General features: G+C 69.8%; 4 protein-coding genes across 5 annotated transcripts; 2 read left to right on the top strand and 2 right to left on the bottom strand.

Annotated features, from left to right (window-relative positions):
* Positions 1–157: 157 nt before the first annotated feature.
* LOC134524322 (uncharacterized) lies at positions 158–3,244 on the bottom strand. Its single transcript, XM_063354257.1, has 7 exons — positions 3,146–3,244; positions 2,442–2,607; positions 1,932–2,341; positions 1,677–1,747; positions 1,258–1,503; positions 478–724; positions 158–365 (listed from the first exon to the last, which is right to left on the bottom strand). The coding sequence occupies exons 2-7, from the start codon at positions 2,528–2,530 to the stop codon at positions 256–258; spliced, it is 1,173 nt and encodes a 390-aa protein (XP_063210327.1). The 5' UTR covers positions 2,531–2,607; positions 3,146–3,244; the 3' UTR covers positions 158–255.
* A 99-nt stretch (positions 3,245–3,343) lies between these two features.
* Positions 3,344–6,351, top strand: PNPO (pyridoxamine 5'-phosphate oxidase). The gene is made up of 7 exons (XM_063354258.1): positions 3,344–3,458; positions 4,430–4,554; positions 4,639–4,738; positions 4,886–4,939; positions 5,213–5,341; positions 5,443–5,513; positions 5,589–6,351. The coding sequence occupies exons 1-7, from the start codon at positions 3,414–3,416 to the stop codon at positions 5,752–5,754; spliced, it is 690 nt and encodes a 229-aa protein (XP_063210328.1). The 5' UTR covers positions 3,344–3,413; the 3' UTR covers positions 5,755–6,351.
* A 137-nt stretch (positions 6,352–6,488) lies between these two features.
* Positions 6,489–9,607, bottom strand: PRR15L (proline rich 15 like). Its single transcript, XM_063354260.1, has 2 exons — positions 9,457–9,607; positions 6,489–8,497 (listed from the first exon to the last, which is right to left on the bottom strand). Exon 2 carries the CDS (start codon positions 8,483–8,485, stop codon positions 8,186–8,188), a length of 300 nt encoding a protein of 99 aa, XP_063210330.1. The 5' UTR covers positions 8,486–8,497; positions 9,457–9,607; the 3' UTR covers positions 6,489–8,185.
* Positions 9,608–11,138: 1,531 nt separating this feature from the next.
* Positions 11,139–15,498, top strand: CDK5RAP3 (CDK5 regulatory subunit associated protein 3). Of its 2 annotated transcripts, none has more exons than XM_063354390.1 (14): positions 11,139–11,180; positions 11,366–11,423; positions 11,834–11,965; positions 12,175–12,275; positions 12,358–12,406; positions 12,674–12,852; positions 13,154–13,290; positions 13,472–13,616; positions 13,740–13,856; positions 13,973–14,048; positions 14,310–14,398; positions 14,507–14,712; positions 14,856–15,027; positions 15,117–15,496. In XM_063354390.1, the coding sequence occupies exons 1-14, from the start codon at positions 11,175–11,177 to the stop codon at positions 15,180–15,182; spliced, it is 1,533 nt and encodes a 510-aa protein (XP_063210460.1). In that variant the 5' UTR covers positions 11,139–11,174; the 3' UTR covers positions 15,183–15,496. The 2 variants fall into 2 exon arrangements, with proteins under 2 accessions (XP_063210460.1, XP_063210461.1); XM_063354391.1 differs by having other exon boundaries at positions 11,146–11,180; positions 13,976–14,048; positions 15,117–15,498.
* The last annotated feature ends 732 nt before the right edge of the window (positions 15,499–16,230 follow it).

The raw sequence follows: 16,230 nt of genomic DNA, 5'->3' as shown, positions 1-16,230 counted from the left end.
GCTCCGGCCAGCCCTTGTCCCTGCCAGCACCCGCTCCCCGCTGCTGGAGGGAGTGGGACGCGTGGCCGTGGGGTGTCCCACCATGGGGACGAGCCAGACGGCTCCAGCCGCAGACCCTCTGGAAGCACGAGGGTGCGATCCCACTGTCCCCGGCATGTCCCTCCCTGTCCCCTCTCCCCGTCTGCGGCACCAGAGGGCTCCGGGCTCGTCCCCCCCACGTGGCCCTTGGGCCGTGGCCATCCCGTGGGTCTCAGCTCACTCCATCTTCACGACCATCTTCCTGACGGCCCGCCGGGACGTGCCGCACTTGCTGTTGATGACGGCGTTGAAGTTGCAGCCGCGGCCGCACATCTTGGTGACGTACTCTGCGGGGCAGAGGGGCACCAACACCATTCAGGGGGGGCACCGTGGCTGACGCGGCACCGGAAGGCGACAAGGCACTCCCCCCCCGCCCCGACTCCTGCCGCTGTCCCCTACCTTTGATGGCGTTGACCACGGCCACGGGCAGGCGGAGGGGCCGCTCCATGGTGGTGTTGTTGTGGGCGATGCGCTGCCCCGTGGCTGAGGACCGGGCCAGCGTCTCCCGCGAGAAGAAGTAACCGAGCAGGCGCCGGGTCATGAGCTTGGGCTTGTCGGTGGGGACCTGCGCGAGGTCGTCCAGCTGCGGGTGGGTGATGTAGACCCCCGAGTTGGGGACCAGCTCCAGTTTGGGCCTCCCGTTCTCCTGCGGCGAGGGGGAGAGCTCTCGTCTGGGTTCTGGATGGAGCCTGGGGACCTCCCCGCGCCGTCCCCCGGGCACCCCCACCCCCTGGGGACCATCTGGGCCACCTCTCCTGTGCCCTGGGGGAACCCCTTTGTCCCTTCTGCTCCAACCACAGCACTGTAACTGGTGGCACCCCAGAAGCCTTGGTGGGACCCCAAGTCCCTGGTGGGACTCCTGGAGCCTTGGTGGCACCCCAGAAGCCTTGGTGGGACCCCAAGTCCCTGGTGGGACCCCTGGAGCCTTGGTGGGACCCCAGAAGCTTTGGTGGAGCCCCAGGTCTCTGGTGGGATCCCAGAAGCCCTGATGGGACACCAGGAGTGTTGGTGGGACCTCAGGTTGCTGGTGGCACCCCAGGAGCCTTGGTAGCACCCCACGTCTCTGGTGGGACCCCAAGTCCTTGGTGGGACCCCAGGTCTCTGGTGGCATCCAAGGAACCTTGGTGAGACCCCAGGTCTCTGGTGGGACCCCCAGAGCCCCAGCTGACACCCACGCACCTCGATGGGGGATGCCCAGAGCGGGGTGCCATCGGGCAGCGCGTCCCCCCGGCTCTCCTCCCAGAGGCAGGTGGTGTCGGTGAGCGAAGCTGGGCTGCCGGCCCCCTCCTCGCTGCCCAGGCAGGGGGGGAAGCCACTGGGCAGCCCTGCCCGCAGCCGCCAGGCCGGGGGGCTCCGCGGGACGTCGGCCAGGGCACAGCCCTGCTCCCCGGGGCTGGGGGCAGAGAAGGGCCGGAGCCCCCCAACCTGCAGGGACAGAGCGGGGTTGGCTGGGCATGGGGGGGTCCCGCTCGCCCCAGCGCTGCTGGGGGGCCGGGGCCAGGCTGGTCCCCAGCCTCCGTGGGATGAGGAGCTGCGTGGGCTGGGGACACGGGGCAGAGCTGTCCCCAGACCCCCACCCCGTGGGGACGGGGACCCACCTGCGCGGCAGCGTCACCCTCCAGCAGCTCCACCAGCGCCTTGAGGAACTGGACGTTGCTGTCACTGACGCCTGTGGGGACATGGAGGGGGGCTCAGCCACAGGACAGACCCTGTCCCCAGGCAGGGGGAGACCGGGCAGGTCCCCTCTGTCCCCCACAGCCCTGCCAGCCTGTCCCCTCAGCTGTCCCAGTGCCACGCACAAACCGGGTGCCCTTCCCAGCCCACGGCGGGGACACCCACGCAGCCGGAGTTACCGATGCAGCCGGTGCCTGAGGCCAGCGGCGTCCTGGTGGCGGTGGCAGCGGTGGCCAAGGGTCCCCCGTGGCCATCCCCGGAGGAGAGCAGGTCGTTCTCCTCCTCCAGGCTGCGGACGTGGCTCCGGAGCTGCCGGTTTTCCAGCTCCAGCTGCCGGATGCGGCGGTCGCGGTGCAGGACGGCTTCATCCCGGGCTGCCAGTGCCCGCTGCAGCTCGCCCACCTCCGCCTCCAGCTCCCGCAGCAGCTGGGCGTACAGCCCCGTCACCCTGCCCGCCCGCGGCCCCCGCCACCCCCCGCCGCCCCCCGCCGCCCAGGGGCTCTCAGTTCCCCGCGGGTGGCCGGGGCTGGCCCTTGGGGACAGCCGGGGTCTCTTCCTGGCCGTGATGTCCTCAGCATGCAGGATAGCCCTGGGGAAGGAAACATGGCCAGTGTTGGCACCCCCGGGCGGCGACAGCCCCCTCCACCGTTTGGGGACACCGGCACTGGCGCTGTGTCCCTGTCCCATACCTGCCGTGGCCGGGGCTGGGTGTGGGGGACAGCGGGGTGGTGGGGTCCTGGCCCCCTGTGTGCTCGTCCTCATCCCGGGGTTCGGCCATGGGTGCCAGCGTCAGGGCGCACCGGCCCCCAGGCGCCTCGCCAGGGCCGCGGGAACCCCCTCCTGCTCGGAGGGGACCTGGCGGGGGGACACGGGGTGGCCCCCTGGCACCCCCCGCCCTTCCTCCCAGCCGTGTCGCCTCCCTGTCCCTATTTCCCCCCGGTCCCCAGGGCCCTGCCTGTCCCCCGTGTCCCCTCCGGCCCCCCTGGCAGCTCCCCTGCCCACCGCCCGCCTGGCTGGCCCTGTCCCCAAGTCCCTGTCCCTCAGCTCCTGTCCCCCCCACGCCCCTGTCCCCAGCGTCCCCCACCCCAGTGTCTTGCCCCCCACCTTCCCTGTCCCCAATGTCCCCAAACCCCTGTCTCGCCCGTCTCCCAGCCCCTGTCCCTTGTCACCATCCCCATAGTTTCCCCCAGCCCCAAATATCCCGTCCCCACCTCCCCTGTCCCCAGTGTCCCCAAACCCCTGCCCTCTCCGTGTCCCCCCCGGTCTCACCCCAGTGTCCCCCCAGCCCCTGTCCCCCGTCCCCCCGGTGTCCCCCCCCTCCCCTCAACCCCCCGCCCCCAGTGTCCCCCCGCCCCGTCCCTGTCCCCGCCCCCCGCCCCCGGGGACGCTGTACCTTTAAGGGCCCCTCCATGTGCCTGTTTACAGCCTCGGCACCACTTCCGGGTCCCCGCGCCCCGCCCCCGCCACCCCCTCCAATTGGCTGGCGGCGCTCGCGCCCCCTCCCCGCGGCGGGCGCGATTCGCCGCTTCCTATTGGCTGCCCGGGTGAGGGGAGGGGGCGTGGTCGGGGTCCGCCCCGGGGCGGGGCCATGGCGGGGCCGCCGGGGGGGGGGGGGGGCGGTGCGGTTTGGCCCCGTTCGGCTCCCGTCGGCCGCCGCCGCGATGGACCTGGGGCCGCTGCGGAAGAGCTACCGGGGGGACGCGGAGGTGGGGCCGGGGAGGACGGGGCGGCTTCTGCGGGCGAGCGCGGGCACGTACTGGGGACGGGGTGACCCCCGGGATGTCCCCAAGGCCCGGGGTGACGCCTCCGCCCTGCGGGTAGTGACGCTGGGACTAGGGTGACCCCCCCCAGGCTGTCCCCAAGGCCAGAGGGACGCTGTCCCCCCCCTTCTGGTAGTGACACTGGAACGAGGGTGGCCCCCTCTTATGCTGGTTTTGCCCCTGGAACTGGGGTGACCCCCCCAGGCTGTCCCCAAGGCCCGAGGGACACCGTCCCCCCATGCTGGTAGTGACCCTGGAACCAGGGTGGCCCCCACTCCTGCCACTTGTGCCCCTGGAATTGGGGTGACCCTCCCAGGATGTCCGCAAGGCCTGGGGCACGTCCACCCACCATGCTGGTAGTGACCCTAGAACCCAGGTAACCCCCCCCCAGGGTGTCCCCAAGGCCGGGGGTGACCCCCCCCCCCCATGCTAGTTGTCCCACTGGAATTGGGGTGACCCCCCAGTGTTGTCCCCACAGCCCGGGTTGACCCCCTGAGGCTGTCCCCAGGGTCCAATGCTCCCCCTCTGTGCTGATAGTGACCCTGGAACCGGGGTGACACCCCCCCCTCAAGGCCCCAGGCTGTCCCTAGGACCTGAGGTGACACAACCCCCACACGCTGGTAGTGACCCCTGGAACCAGGGTGGCCGCCCCTTCATGGTACTTGTGCTCCTGGAATTGGGGTAACCCCCCCAAAGCTGTCCCCAAGATCTGGGGTGACCCCCCCCCCTTTCCTGCTGGCTGTATCCCCAAGCCCTGGGGTCCCCCCCACCTTGCACCCCCGGGGCTGGGGGTCACCCTGTCCCCTGTGCTGGCCGTGCCCTGGCGTGACCCCCTGCCCCGTCCAGTGCTGGCTGTGTCCCCAAAGGCGTGTGTGCCCCCCCCCCCCCCCTTCCTTACAGTGTCCCCGTGTCCCCAGGCCTTCGAGGAGCAGCACCTGGCCTCCCGCGACCCCATCCAGCAGTTCGGGGCCTGGTTCCAGGAGGCCGTGGGCTGCCCAGACATCGGGGAGGCGAACGCCATGTGCTTGGCCACCTGCACCAGGTGAGGCCGGGGGGGGCCATGGGGGGTGGGGGTCCCCTGGTCGCGGGGGGGAGACCTGTCATCGCCTCCCCTCTCCCGCCGCAGGGACGGGAAGCCCTCGGCCCGCATGGTGCTGCTGAAGGGCTTCGGGCAGGATGGCTTCCGCTTCTTCACCAACCACGAGAGCCGTAAGGGGAAGGAGCTGGTGAGGGCTGGGGGGGCTCTGGGGGTGCTGGGGGGGTCCCTGGAGGGTGGGCAGCTTCCCAGCCCCTCTGCACCGGGGCTGAGGCTCTCATTTTCAAAGCTGGGAGCGATGCTGGTTTGCTGACAGCTCTCTCCTCTCTCCGCCCAGGACGCCAACCCCTTCGCTTCACTGGTCTTTTATTGGGAGCCCCTGAACCGGCAGGTGAGTCACGGTCCCCCGGGGGTGTGGGGGGGCCAGGGGGGCACGGTCGGGCCCTTGGCACGGTGTCAGGCAGTGGGTGCTCCCCGCCTCGGGGTGGGATGTTGGGGCTCACACACTTGGGCGGGGATCACCCTCCGATGGGTCCTGGGGATGAGATGGGATGGGGGTGCCCATGTTTTTTGTGGGGGCAGACGGGGCAGTTCCTCGATGAGGAGCCGACGCAGCCGCTTTGGCGCCTGTTGGCCAGAGCCCAGCTGCGGGTGCCCGGCACAGGTACGGATCGAGGGCTCGGTGAAGCGGCTGCCGGAGGAGGAATCGGAGCGGTACTTCCACTCCCGCCCCAAGAGCAGCCAGATCGGGGCCGTCGTCAGCCGGCAGAGCACCGTCATTCCCAACAGGGAGGTGAGCGGCCGTCCCGTCCCCCACGGCAGCGCCCGGTGGGGCTGGGAGAACCAGGGCTGCCCCGGCCGCCATCACGTTCACCGCTTTCCCCTTCCCCGCAGTATTTAAGGAAGAAGAACACGGAGCTGGAGGAGCGGTACCGGGAGACGACGGTGCCGAAGCCGGCGTACTGGTGAGTCCTGGGGGCTGCGGGCAGGGCACTGCCCACGGGTGAGGGGACTCCTAAAACCCTGTGTTTCTCTGCCAGGGGGGGCTACATCCTGCAGCCAGACGTCATGGAGTTCTGGCAGGGCCAAACCAACCGCCTGCACGACCGCATTGTCTTCCGACGCCTGCGGGACGGCTCGGCCCCCCTGGGAGACATGACGCACCGGGGAGAGGGCGAATGGGTCTTCGAGCGTTTCGCCCCGTGAGGCTGCCGGCGTCTCCGGATGCGTTCGCCCGATCGGGAATGTCACCTGTGCCAAACCTATCTCCCGTCCTGCCCTGGGGAACGGGGCTGGCCTCGCTCTGCCCTGCCCTGGGAGACGCTCTGGGGGCGCTGGCGGGGACTCTGCTCCAGCCCCAGAGACCCTCGTCTCCCTTCGCCTCTCCCTGGGGGATGGGTGGGTCCCAGAGACCACCCCAGTGCCGCTGGTGGTTAATTAATCACGTTAATGGTTGTGGAGGGACCAAGAAAGACCCCAGCGAACCCCCTGCCCGTGCCCTGCTGCTGCCACTGCTCGTACCTGGTGTTTTAGCTAGAACCGTGCAACGTGCAATAATTGTGGCTTCAACGTCACCAGTCTGTGCAATAACTTATTTAATTGCAGTTTTAACGTCGCCACCGTGTCAGCGGTGTTGGTGGCTGGCTGTGTGTGTCGCTACCGGCGCACCCCGTCTCCCCGGGGCTGTGGGACCCCGACCCTCAGCTTGCCTGTTCGGGGGGGAATTGGGCTGGCGCCGCTCCCTGTCCTCCCCCCACAGCTGCGTGTCTGAGCTTGGAAAAAATAAATCCCGATCGTTGTGGAGCCGTGCAGTGGGTCTGGGTTAATATTTACCCGCGGGGGGGCCGGGCCGCGCTCTCTGGCAGACGGAGCTGGGTGCAGCCGGGGATCCCGGGAGCTGGCAGAGCCCTCGCTGCCCTGGGCCGCCTCCCAGTGAAACCAGTATCCGATAACCTTCGCCCTCCCCGGCTCTGTGTTTGCTCAGCCGGTTGCTGGCTCTCGGGGCAGGATTGTCCCCCAGGGCTTTGTCACGGCTGCGTGTCCCCCGGCGGGTTCCCGGCTGTGCCGTGCCGGGCAGAGCCCTGCGGAGGGTGGCAGCGCGAGGGGACGGTGAGGGGTTCGGCCCCAGGATGGGGGGAGTCGGGTTAGGTGGGCGCGGGGGGTGTCACACACCTTGTGCCACTCTCGCAGACTCGCTCGGTGGCCTCGGTCCCTCACCCCTTGGTGAGAGCCGCCGTGGTGGGACAGGAGGGGACGGTGTCACCTCGAGGGGACAGCACGAGGTGGCAGCTTGGTGTCCCAGGAAGGGGCTGGGGGCTTGGCTGGGGGTGGCAGCACAGCTGGGTCTCCCACCCGTCCCGGCCTCAGGAGCATGGCGGGAGCCCAGATGCCACCGTGATGGGCGTAAGTGAGCCCATGGGCACCCGCTGCGTGCGGCAGCTCCTCTCCTCGCCACTCCCTCCCTCCCCCGCGGGCCAGGATCCCTCCGGCGCTGCCAGCCCGGGACAAAGAGCAGCCTGTGAGCCGGCGGGCGCGGGCAGAGCAAACAGAGCCGAGGGCGGGGGGCCCTGGCCAAGGTTTGTGCCAGGGAACGGGGAGGCGGGGGGGGGTTGGACGCTGGCGCTTGGCACCCTCCGGCTTTTGTCGTAGCTGGGAAGTGGTTGCTCCTGTTGACTTGAGGCACGGCCGCACCCTGCTCGGCACGGCAGCGCTGGGGACGGCCACCCCCGCGCGTCCCCCCTTCTCCGGGGGATTCCCTGCCTCGGGGCGGCCGGCACTGCTCCCCACCGGGGTCCCAAAGGGGACGGGGGGGTCCGCCGGGCTCTGCCCCCACGCCGCCACTGAGCTGCCATTGCTTCCGGACCTGGTTTATTAACAGCAGTTAATTATCAGCAGGCACGAGAGCTGACGAAAGGCTCAGCTTCCAACAACCTGAACAAACCGCGGGGCTGCCAGGCCGGCTGTCCCCAGGGTCGGCTCTGTCACCGTGCTCCAGGGTCGGCTCTCCCCTTCCGGGAGCAGGGAGTGATTCCCGGATCCCAGCGGGAATCTGGCTCCTCCCAGGGAGCCTGGAGCCCTGCACCGTCCCTGTGGGGGTGACTTCGCTATGGGGTCGTTCCCTCGGGGCAGGGAAGCATCATGTCCCCTGTTTTTGGGGTGACTGCTGGCAAGGACGCGGCGTCGGTGGCTCTACCCACGGCCACGCAGCCCCTTGGGAGACAAGCGGGGGGTCCCCCGGAATGGCCCCCGCGGGAGTGACGGGCAGGAGGGGGTCGGGATCAGGGCCGTCGTGCTCGGGGCAGAGCTGGGTGAACGTGCAGTGGTCCACGGCAAGCAGCCGAGCTGGGGGCAGTCCTCATCCCAGTGGGAACCAGTCAGCTGCGGGGGGCTCCCCCTGCCCGCGGGGAGCTGGGAGGGACGGGCTGCGCCTGGCTCCGCTCCCTGCTTCGCCCTCTGCCCCCGGGCTGCCGCCAGCCCGGGGGGCTGCGATTAAACAGGGTCCTTGTTTCTCCCTTAAACAAACTCCAGTCCGAGTCCTTTCTCCTTCCGAAGCCCGGTGGTCCGGCGTCCCTGGCGGGGATGGAGCCATCCTGGGCAGCCGGTGGTGGCGGTGGCCGGCGGGTGACAACCACCTGGGTCATTTCTCCTCCCTCTCGCTGGCGGCGCAGAGGTTGGGGTTGTCGGCCAGCGTCGCCCGCACTTTCTTCTTCTCCTTGAAGCGTCCCGAGTTGGAGACCTTGACGTGCTTGCCCTTGGTGTTCTTGTCCACGATCTTCTCCAGGCGGGCGGTGAAGCCGGGTGGACCCTCCTCGCCCGGCCCCTCCTGGCTCTCGCCGCCGGTGGCCGCGTGGCTATCGGGGCTCTCGTACAGCACCGTGGGCACCGACCGGCGCTTCCGCAGGAAGGTCAGCTTCCACCAGCCATGGCTCTCGGCCATCGCCGCCGGCCCCTGAAATGGAGGTGGGGGTCGTACTCCCTCTCGGGGGGTCCCTCGGCCCCCCAGCCCTGTTACAGGTGGCGGGGATGGACAAAGGACACAGGCTGTGGGTCTGGCAGCACCGGCGGGGACCCCCGTGTTTGCCAAAGGTGGCTCTGGCACTCTCCCACTGTCTCTGCTGGGATGCTCGTGGTGGGCACCGGGGGAACTGGGGGGTCCAGGTGCTGGGGGGGGGATGCTCTGGTGACTCAGGCACTGCTGAGCGCGGGGGAAAGGCTGCTGGCACCGCCGGGAGCTGCCATAGCAGCCGTGTGTAGCGGGGCAGGGAGGGAGCCCGGTGAGCAAACAGGAACAGGAACTGGGAAGCAGGTGGGAGCCAGGGAGATTTCGGGGGGTCCCTGCCGGGGGGGGTCACCAACCGCTGCACCCCAGGGTCGGGGTTTTGCTCCTGCCCAGCCCTGCCTGCAGGGACAGGCGGGAGCACTGGTGGGGCTCCGGCAATCCAGGAAGGCTCCGGCAATCCAGGAAGGCTGCGATGCGGAGCGTGGCTGCAGGGCAAGGACGGGGAAGGCGGCTTCCGAGCGGAGGAGCCGAACGCATCCCCGGCAGCGGGCAGGGGGGGCACTCCCAGCACCCCAGCCCCATCCCGGGAGCCAGCATGGCTCCGTGTCCCTGCGGCGCTTTGCCATGACCGACCCCACCACCCAGGGAGGTGCCTCCGGCATCGCTTTCGGGTGCCAGGGCAGGGGGACAAGGACACCGAGAGCGGGGCCACCACCCCAGGGAAGGCGGCTGGTGGCCCCTGGGATGGTTTGCAGTGTCCCCCCACGACGCCATGCCCCCTCCTCATGCCAGAGCCCGGAGGCGATGCCCGTCGCCGAACCGCGGCAGTGCCATGCCATGCCCCCAGGGCAGGCAGCGGGGGGTTTCCACGTCCCACTCCCCACCGCGGGCACCCCGTGTCCGTGTACCTGCACCTCCTACGCCTCCGCTGCGGCTGCCCAGCCCGGGGGGTGCTGGGGATGCCCAGGCAGGTGCCGTCTACCTGCCGCTGCCCCGTTTGCTCCCCGTCAAGGTGAACCCGCGACCAAACCCCTCCTGCCTGAGCAAACAGCGGGGCCGGGCCAGGGCACGGCTGAATATTCATGACGGGGGAACCCAGGGCCGAGCCCCGACGGCGGACGCCAGCTCCGACAGGTGCCGGCACCCACCGTGGCACCGGGCCCGGTTCGCCGCCCCACCGGCCTCGAGGGCAGGTCGCCGGCGGGTGCCGGGGTGGCACATGGCACGTGTTTCGGGCAGCCAGGAGTTAAGGGCGGCCGGCGGGAAGATGGCTCTGGCTCTCGGAGGCAGGATTAGCCGAAACCCGGTGGCTGCCAGACCGGTTCCTGCCTTCCGCTTCTCCCCGCCGCCGGCTGCCTCTGCCCTGCGGGCATCGCCGGCGTGTCCCCATGCTGCCATCGGCGCTGGGGAGGGGGTGATGCCGTTGAGGGGGGAGGAGAGCCGCCATCTCGCCCCCACATGAGGACATGGCTTGTGGGGACATGCCAGGACCCGTGGGTCCCCCCGGGTGCGATGACGGCCCCGGGGTGCTGGAGGGAGCTGCTCCCCCAGGTCCCAGGATCCCCAGGTCCACACAGGGATCCCCAGCTCCCCCTGGGCATCCTGGGGCAGCTGCTCCCGGCAGGCAGGTCCCTGGGAATCCTGGCTCTGTGCTCGAGCACCCAGTGGGCCCCGAGGGATCTGGGATCTGCTCCGAGGGCAGCTGGGGATCCCCCAGTGATCTGGGATCAGCTCTGGGGATCCCCAGAGATCCGGCTGGGGATCCCAGGGGAATCCTGGCTCTGTGCTGGGGCACCCAGCGGTCCCCGAGGATCTGGGATCTGCTCCGGGGGCATCTGGTCATCCCTGAGGGATCTGGAATCTGCTCCGGGGGCATGTGGGGATCTCCAAGAGATATGGGATCCCCTCTTGGGGCAAATGGGGATCCCCAAGGGATCTAGGGTCTGCTCTAGGAGCCGCCAAGGATCCCCAAGGGATCTGGGATCTGCTCCAGGGGCCTGCCAGGGATCTCTGAGGGACCCAGGATCCCCTCAGGGCAGGCTGGGGATCCCCAAGGGATCCTGGCTCTGTGCTGGGGCACCCAGCGGTCCCAAAGGGACCTGGGATCTGCTCCGGGGGGCATCTGGTGATCCCTGAGGGATCTGGGATCTGCTCTGAGCCCGCCTTGGGGATCCCCGAGGGAACCTGGGATCCCCTCAGGGGCAGCTGCGGATCCCCGAGGGATCTGGGATCTGCTCTGGGGCCTGCCAGGGATCCCAGAGAGACCCGGGATCCCCTCGGGGGCGGCTGGGGCTGTTGGAGGGTCCCGGCTCGGTGCGGGGTCACCCCCGGTGCCGCGGGGCACCCGCCCCACTGCGCACGCGTGCGCGGCGCCCCGCCCCCTCGCCCCGCCCCCTCCGCCCGATTGGCCGCCGGCGCCTCCGCCCCCCGCCGCCCCCCAGCCAACCGGGACGCCGGCACGTGGCGCTGTGGCGAAGCGGCTCCCTTCTGATTGGTAGGAGGGCGGGGCCCGTTGGACAGAGCGCGTTTTGATTGGCTGAGTCGCGGCAGCCGTGCCCGGGGATTGGCTGAGGCGGGGCGGGGCGCGGGGCGGGGGGAAAGCGGAAGCGGAGCGGCGGCGGGCGGCATGCAGGTGGGGGGCCCGGGCCGGGGCCGGGGGGTACAGGCCGGGCCTGGGCCTACGGGAGAGGGGCAGGGGACCAGCCCCGGGGCAGCGGGGCCAGGCCGGGCCCGGGCGCTGGATCGGGGAGGATCCCCAGGCCCCGGCTGGTCTCTGCCAGGCCCCGACGTGTCCCGCCGCCCCTCGCCTCCCCGCAGGTCTCTCCCCAGGACTACCAGAACGTGCCCATCGACATCCAGACCGGCAAACTCCTGGGTACGGCACCCCTCTCCGCGCGGGAGCCCCCAGGGTGGGCAGGGGCTTCGGGGGGGGCCGTGCCAGGACCCCCCGGCGGGCGGGGGCGAGGTGGCACCGGTCACTCGTGTCCTTCTTCCCCGGGAGGGTTTGTCGCCCCGCCGCGGGGCAGCTCACGGCCCCAGCGGTGCCATGGCGGGTCGTCCCAGCTCAGATAGCAGTGAGGTGACACCCCCCCCTTCGACCCCCCTTTTCCCTCCAGCCCTTCCCAGACCTGGGGAAGGAGCCGGGACTTTATCCCAGTGTTTGGCCCCTCTGCAAGGTGGGGACGGGACGTGTGGGGAGCCGGTCTGCCTCCCCCTGGTACCATAGGGCAGCCCGTGGGGGTGACCCCCTCCCAGCTGACCCCCCGTTTCCCACCCGCCTGGCAGACTGGCTGGTGGACAGGAGACACTGCAACCTGAAATGGCAGAGCCAGGTGCTGGCCATCCGCGAGAAGATCAACGCGGCCATCCAAGACATGCCGGAGAACGAGGAGATAAAGCAGCTGCTTGCGGGGGCCTGTGAGTGGAGCTTGGGGTCGGGGTGGCCCAGGAGAGCTGGAGCACCAGGGTGGGCGTCACACTGGGAGCCTGTTCCCAGCAGCCTCCCGAGGAGGAGATGGGGGGTCAGTGGCGTGGCCCCTTCTGAGACCTGCGCTCCCTGGGCTGAGCTGGGAGAGGGGTGCCACCCGGCAGACATCCCGGTGACCGCATCCCTCCCTCCGACACAGACCTGCACTACTTCCACTGCCTGCGGATCGTGGAGATCCTCAAGGGCACTGAGGCTTCCACCAAGAACCTCTTTGGACGCTACTCGTCCCAGCGCATGAAGGTGAGCAGGGGCCTGGGGACACGGAGCCGGCTTCGTCCGGCGTATTCGCAGCCTCCCTCACCCTCTGCTTCCTCCTCCCCAGGACTGGCAGGAGATCGTGTCCCTCTACGAGAAGGAGAACACCTACCTGGGTAAGGCAGCTCTGGCTGCGGGCAGGCTCCGGAGAGCCCCTGGCGGGTGTCAGTGGGTGGCTTTTTGTCTCCAAATTGGGATGAGGATGGGGGGTGGGCAGGGAAAGGGGCAGGATGTGATGGGGTGCCAAGTCCCATCGGGGTGAGGTCCCCAGGCTGAGCTGGCTCTTGTGCGGCTGGGACACCAGCTGGGGTGGCCTGGGGCACCCTGAGGGCCCCGTGGGGGGCCGACGGAGCCTCTCAGCACCCCCCTTGCCCCCCCTGCAGCCGAGCTCGCCAGCCTCCTGGTGCGCAGCATCAGCTACGAGATCCCCTCGCTGAGGAAGCAGATCAGCCGGTGCCAGCAGGCGCAGCAGGACCTGGCCCGCCGCGAGGAGGAGTGTCAGCTGGGGGCGGCCGAGCTGCGGGAGCGGTTCTTCGCCTCCTGCAAGCAGTACGGCATCACCGTGAGTCCCCGCGGCCGGCCCCGCTGCGGGGGGCGTCCTGCTGTGCCACCTCCCTCCCCAAAGCAGCCCCCAAATGCCTGCGATTGGCCTCAGCAGGGCTCAAGCTGGGGTCGCGTGTCCCATATGGTGTCCCCACGGTGCCACCTTACCTGTGGGGGGAGCTGGGGGGGTGTAGGGTGACCCCACAGCCCTCCGTCCCCTTCCTGCCCACCTCTAGCTCTGCAGGCAGAGGGTGAAGCCACCCCGGGGGTGCTTTGGGTGCCAGCCTCCCTGCCCTGACACGTCCTTGCTCTGTCCCCAGGGTGACAACGTGCGCCAGGAGCTGCTGGCCTTGGTGAAGGACCTGCCGTCGCTGCTGTGCGAGATCGGGGCAGGAGCCAGCGCGCTCTCCGAGGCCATCGAGCTGTACCAGGCCTGCGTGGAGTTCGTGTGCGAGAGGTGGGCATGGGGGCACAGAGACAGACCCCCACATCTCCTGTCACCACGTGTGGGTTGGGCTGGCGGGGGGGTTCCTGGCTGTCCACAGGCTGGGGCTCTCCCAGGGGGACTCTGGTGGGGTCGGGGGTGCTGGGGGGTCCCCGCCCTGCGCCTGGCACTGATGTCCCCGTGGTGCTGCCAGCTCCGAGGAGCTGGTGGTGCCCATGCTGCGGCACGTGGGGAAGAAGGGCAACACCACCGTCTACGAGTGGAGGACGGGGCTCCAGCCCCTGCGGGTGGAGCGGCCGGAGGTGGAGGAGGTGCCGGAGCAGCCGAAGGAGGACACGGTATGTCCCGGCCAGCCGGGGCCGAGCTGTGGTGCTGGGCAGAGCCCCAGCCGGCTCTGCCGCGCGTCGGTTAGGGTTAGGCTGTTGGTCTCAGGGGGTCTGTTATTGTCCTTCTCCCCACAGATCGACTGGGGAGACTTCACGCTGGAGCCAACCAGGGGGGATGATGGTGCCGCTGCCCATGGGGGAGCCCCGAGCGATGAGATCGACTGGGGGATCACGCTAGAGCCCAGTCCCCAGGTGCGTGACCCCTGGCTGTGTGCTCTGGGGGTCTGGCCCTGCTCCAGGGCCGGAGCTGGGGACCTGGGGGTGCCCTGGCCCCCCCCCCATCTCACGGGGCACCCTTTCTTCTGCAGCAGGATGACAGCATTGACTGGGGAGACGGTGAAAGCGAGGAGGTGCAGATCACAGTGCTAGAGGCCGGCACCGAGGGTGAGCACGGCTGGGAAGGGATGCAGGGTGTCCCAACGGGTGGCAGACAGTGTCCCCCCTGCCTTTACCCCCCCTCCCCTGCCCGCGGTGACCCCGAGCACCCTGGCTGGGCGTGAAGGCCTGCTGGGGACTCCACTAAGCAGTGCCGTGGGGTGATGCTGTGGGACGGGCGGTGGGGTGGGGTATGGCCAGACTGTCCGAGCTGTGGACAACCCTCCCCTGCTGCTTCCCTGCCCCGCTCACCCCCGGCTCGTCCCCCAGTGCCCGAGGGGGTTGCCTGCGGCTCCGATGCCCTGACGCTCCTGGAAAACACCGAGACCCGGAGCCAGTTCATCGACGAGCTCATGGAGGTGAGCGGGACGTGGCAGCCGGGGCTGGAGCCCAGTAAGGGGCAGCTCCACCGTCCTCCTACCGCAAGGGTGGCAGTGCCCGAGCGTCCCCCTGCCCTGTCCCCGCAGCTGGAGCTGTTCCTGTCCCAGCGCCTGGTGGAGATGGAGGAGGAGGCCGACGTCGTGGCCGTCAGCCAGTTCCAGCTGGCCCCCGCCGTGCTGCAGGGCCAGACCAGCGCCCACGTGGGCTCCCTCCTGGCCACCACGCGGGCTCTGCTGGGCCAGCTCTGCACCCGCAGCATGCAGCACCTCTTCATGATCCTCGCCTCCCCCAGGTCCTCCCGCGGGGCCGGGAAAGACAGGGGCTGGGTGGGGAGACCGTGGGGCGGATCTGGAGCGGGAGATGGAGGTGTCCCGGGGTGGGGATGGCACCTGGGTGGGCGTTGGGGTGACGGGAGTCCTGCCTGTCCCCACGCAGGTACGTGGACCGCGTGAGCGAGCTGCTGCGGCAGAAGCTGAAGCAGGCGGAGCTGCTGCTGGCCAAGAAGGAGGCGATGAGCCAGAAGCGGCAGGAGGCCCTGGCAGAGCAGGGCGCCTTGGAGCCCAAGCTCGACCGGCTGCTGGAGAAGACCAAGGAGCTCCAGAAGCTGGTGAGGGAGGGAGGTGGATCCCGCTGGGATGCTGCAGGGCCCCCCACTTTGCCCCCCGCACCCCCCAACTCCCCATCTCTGTCTTGCAGATCGAGGCCGATGTCTCCAAGCGCTACAGCGGGCGGCCGGTGAACCTCATGGGTGTCTCCCTGTGACCCCCCCCGGGACAGGCACCCAAGGAGGGGTCCTGCGCCCCAGACCTGACACCCCCCACACACCTTCCCAGCTCGGGGGTGCCGGTCATGTGGCCGTGGCCTCCCTGGGGGGTGGATATTGCCGAATAAATCCAAAGCCCTTCTCCCACCCGTCCATCTGGACTTCACGGCGGGGAGAGGAGCCCCCGGATCCCCCGCTCTGGGTTGGGCCCGGGGGTGGGGGCCCTAGGGTGACACCAGGGATGCGTCCCTGTCCTTGGGGTGGCCCTGCTGGGGGGCTGTCCCCACCGGCAGACAGAGCCGTGCCCCGGGGCTGCCAGCCCTTGCCTGGGGGGGGCCTCAATGGGGCGGCGGGGGGAAGGGGGGGTGTGGGCTATTCGATTTTAATTTCATAGCAGAGCAGTTGATTCATGGCCGGTTGTCGCCGCCAGTGACGCCTGTAATGACTTTCCATCACGATGAAAAGTGGAGTGACACCGCTCATTATTCCTGCCGCTCGTTATCGCCGCGTGGGGGGGGAGGCCCCCCGCCCCCGCCGGACAGTGAGCGATGGCCCCCATTAATCACCCCCCGCCCCCCATCCATTCCCATCAGCCGGCGGGAGGGCAGAGCCCGGCCCTACTGGGCTGTACTGGGACATACTGGGGCTGGACAAAGCCGGAGCCCCCCCAGCATCTCCAGGGCGGGGCCTGCCACACCCACCACACGTCATGCATTGGCCACACCCCCCCAGGCAGGCCATTGGTTGCTGGGGTCTCTTTGGTCCCGCCCCCTGCTACCTTGCAGTTGCTCATTGGTTTGGCTCTGCTATGGGTCCGCCCCCCCCCCCCCCGAGGGCTGGGTGCGCCGTGGGGCAGGGGGGTCCCGCCGTGGGGCAGGAGGGTCCCATTGCTGCTGGGGCCCGGTGGACTGTCTGTCCCCTCCGGGGGTGGCCATGGGGCACAGGGGCCTCCATCCCCAGAGGTAGGGGGGGGGTCCCGGCCCTATAGCATCCAGCTGTGGGGCTGGGGGGGCTCCTGCCCCATTGGCTCGCGGCGATGCTGCCCGC

The sequence above is a fragment of the Chroicocephalus ridibundus genome, chromosome 17 (assembly GCF_963924245.1).
Source record: "Chroicocephalus ridibundus chromosome 17, bChrRid1.1, whole genome shotgun sequence".
In the NCBI taxonomy this organism is placed as follows: domain Eukaryota; kingdom Metazoa; phylum Chordata; class Aves; order Charadriiformes; family Laridae; genus Chroicocephalus; species Chroicocephalus ridibundus.
The sequence above is the reverse complement of the archived record's forward strand: the minus strand, read 5'-3'. Positions and strand labels throughout refer to the sequence as shown.

What these genes read in the sequence shown, in the direction of transcription:
- CDK5RAP3 (XM_063354390.1), top strand. An exon ending in CGCTAGAGCCCAGTCCCCAG is followed by an intron (nt 13,857 to 13,972) that starts GTGCGTGACCCC and finishes TTTCTTCTGCAG; the next exon opens with CAGGATGACAGCATTGACTG. An exon ending in ATGATCCTCGCCTCCCCCAG is followed by an intron (nt 14,713 to 14,855) that starts GTCCTCCCGCGG and finishes GTCCCCACGCAG; the next exon opens with GTACGTGGACCGCGTGAGCG.
- LOC134524322 (XM_063354257.1), bottom strand. Translation starts at nt 2,530, where the DNA reads ATGGCCGAACCCCGGGATGAGGACGAGCACACAGGGGGCCAGGACCCC. An exon ending in CTCAGGCACCGGCTGCATCG is followed by an intron (nt 1,748 to 1,931) that starts GTAACTCCGGCT and finishes ATGTCCCCACAG; the next exon opens with GCGTCAGTGACAGCAACGTC. An exon ending in TCTGGGCATCCCCCATCGAG is followed by an intron (nt 725 to 1,257) that starts GTGCGTGGGTGT and finishes CCCTCGCCGCAG; the next exon opens with GAGAACGGGAGGCCCAAACT.
- PNPO (XM_063354258.1), top strand. Translation starts at nt 3,414, where the DNA reads ATGGACCTGGGGCCGCTGCGGAAGAGCTACCGGGGGGACGCGGAG. An exon ending in GGGAGCCCCTGAACCGGCAG is followed by an intron (nt 4,940 to 5,212) that starts GTGAGTCACGGT and finishes TGCCCGGCACAG; the next exon opens with GTACGGATCGAGGGCTCGGT. An exon ending in GTGCCGAAGCCGGCGTACTG is followed by an intron (nt 5,514 to 5,588) that starts GTGAGTCCTGGG and finishes TTTCTCTGCCAG; the next exon opens with GGGGGGCTACATCCTGCAGC.
- PRR15L (XM_063354260.1), bottom strand. Translation starts at nt 8,485, where the DNA reads ATGGCCGAGAGCCATGGCTGGTGGAAGCTGACCTTCCTGCGGAAGCGC.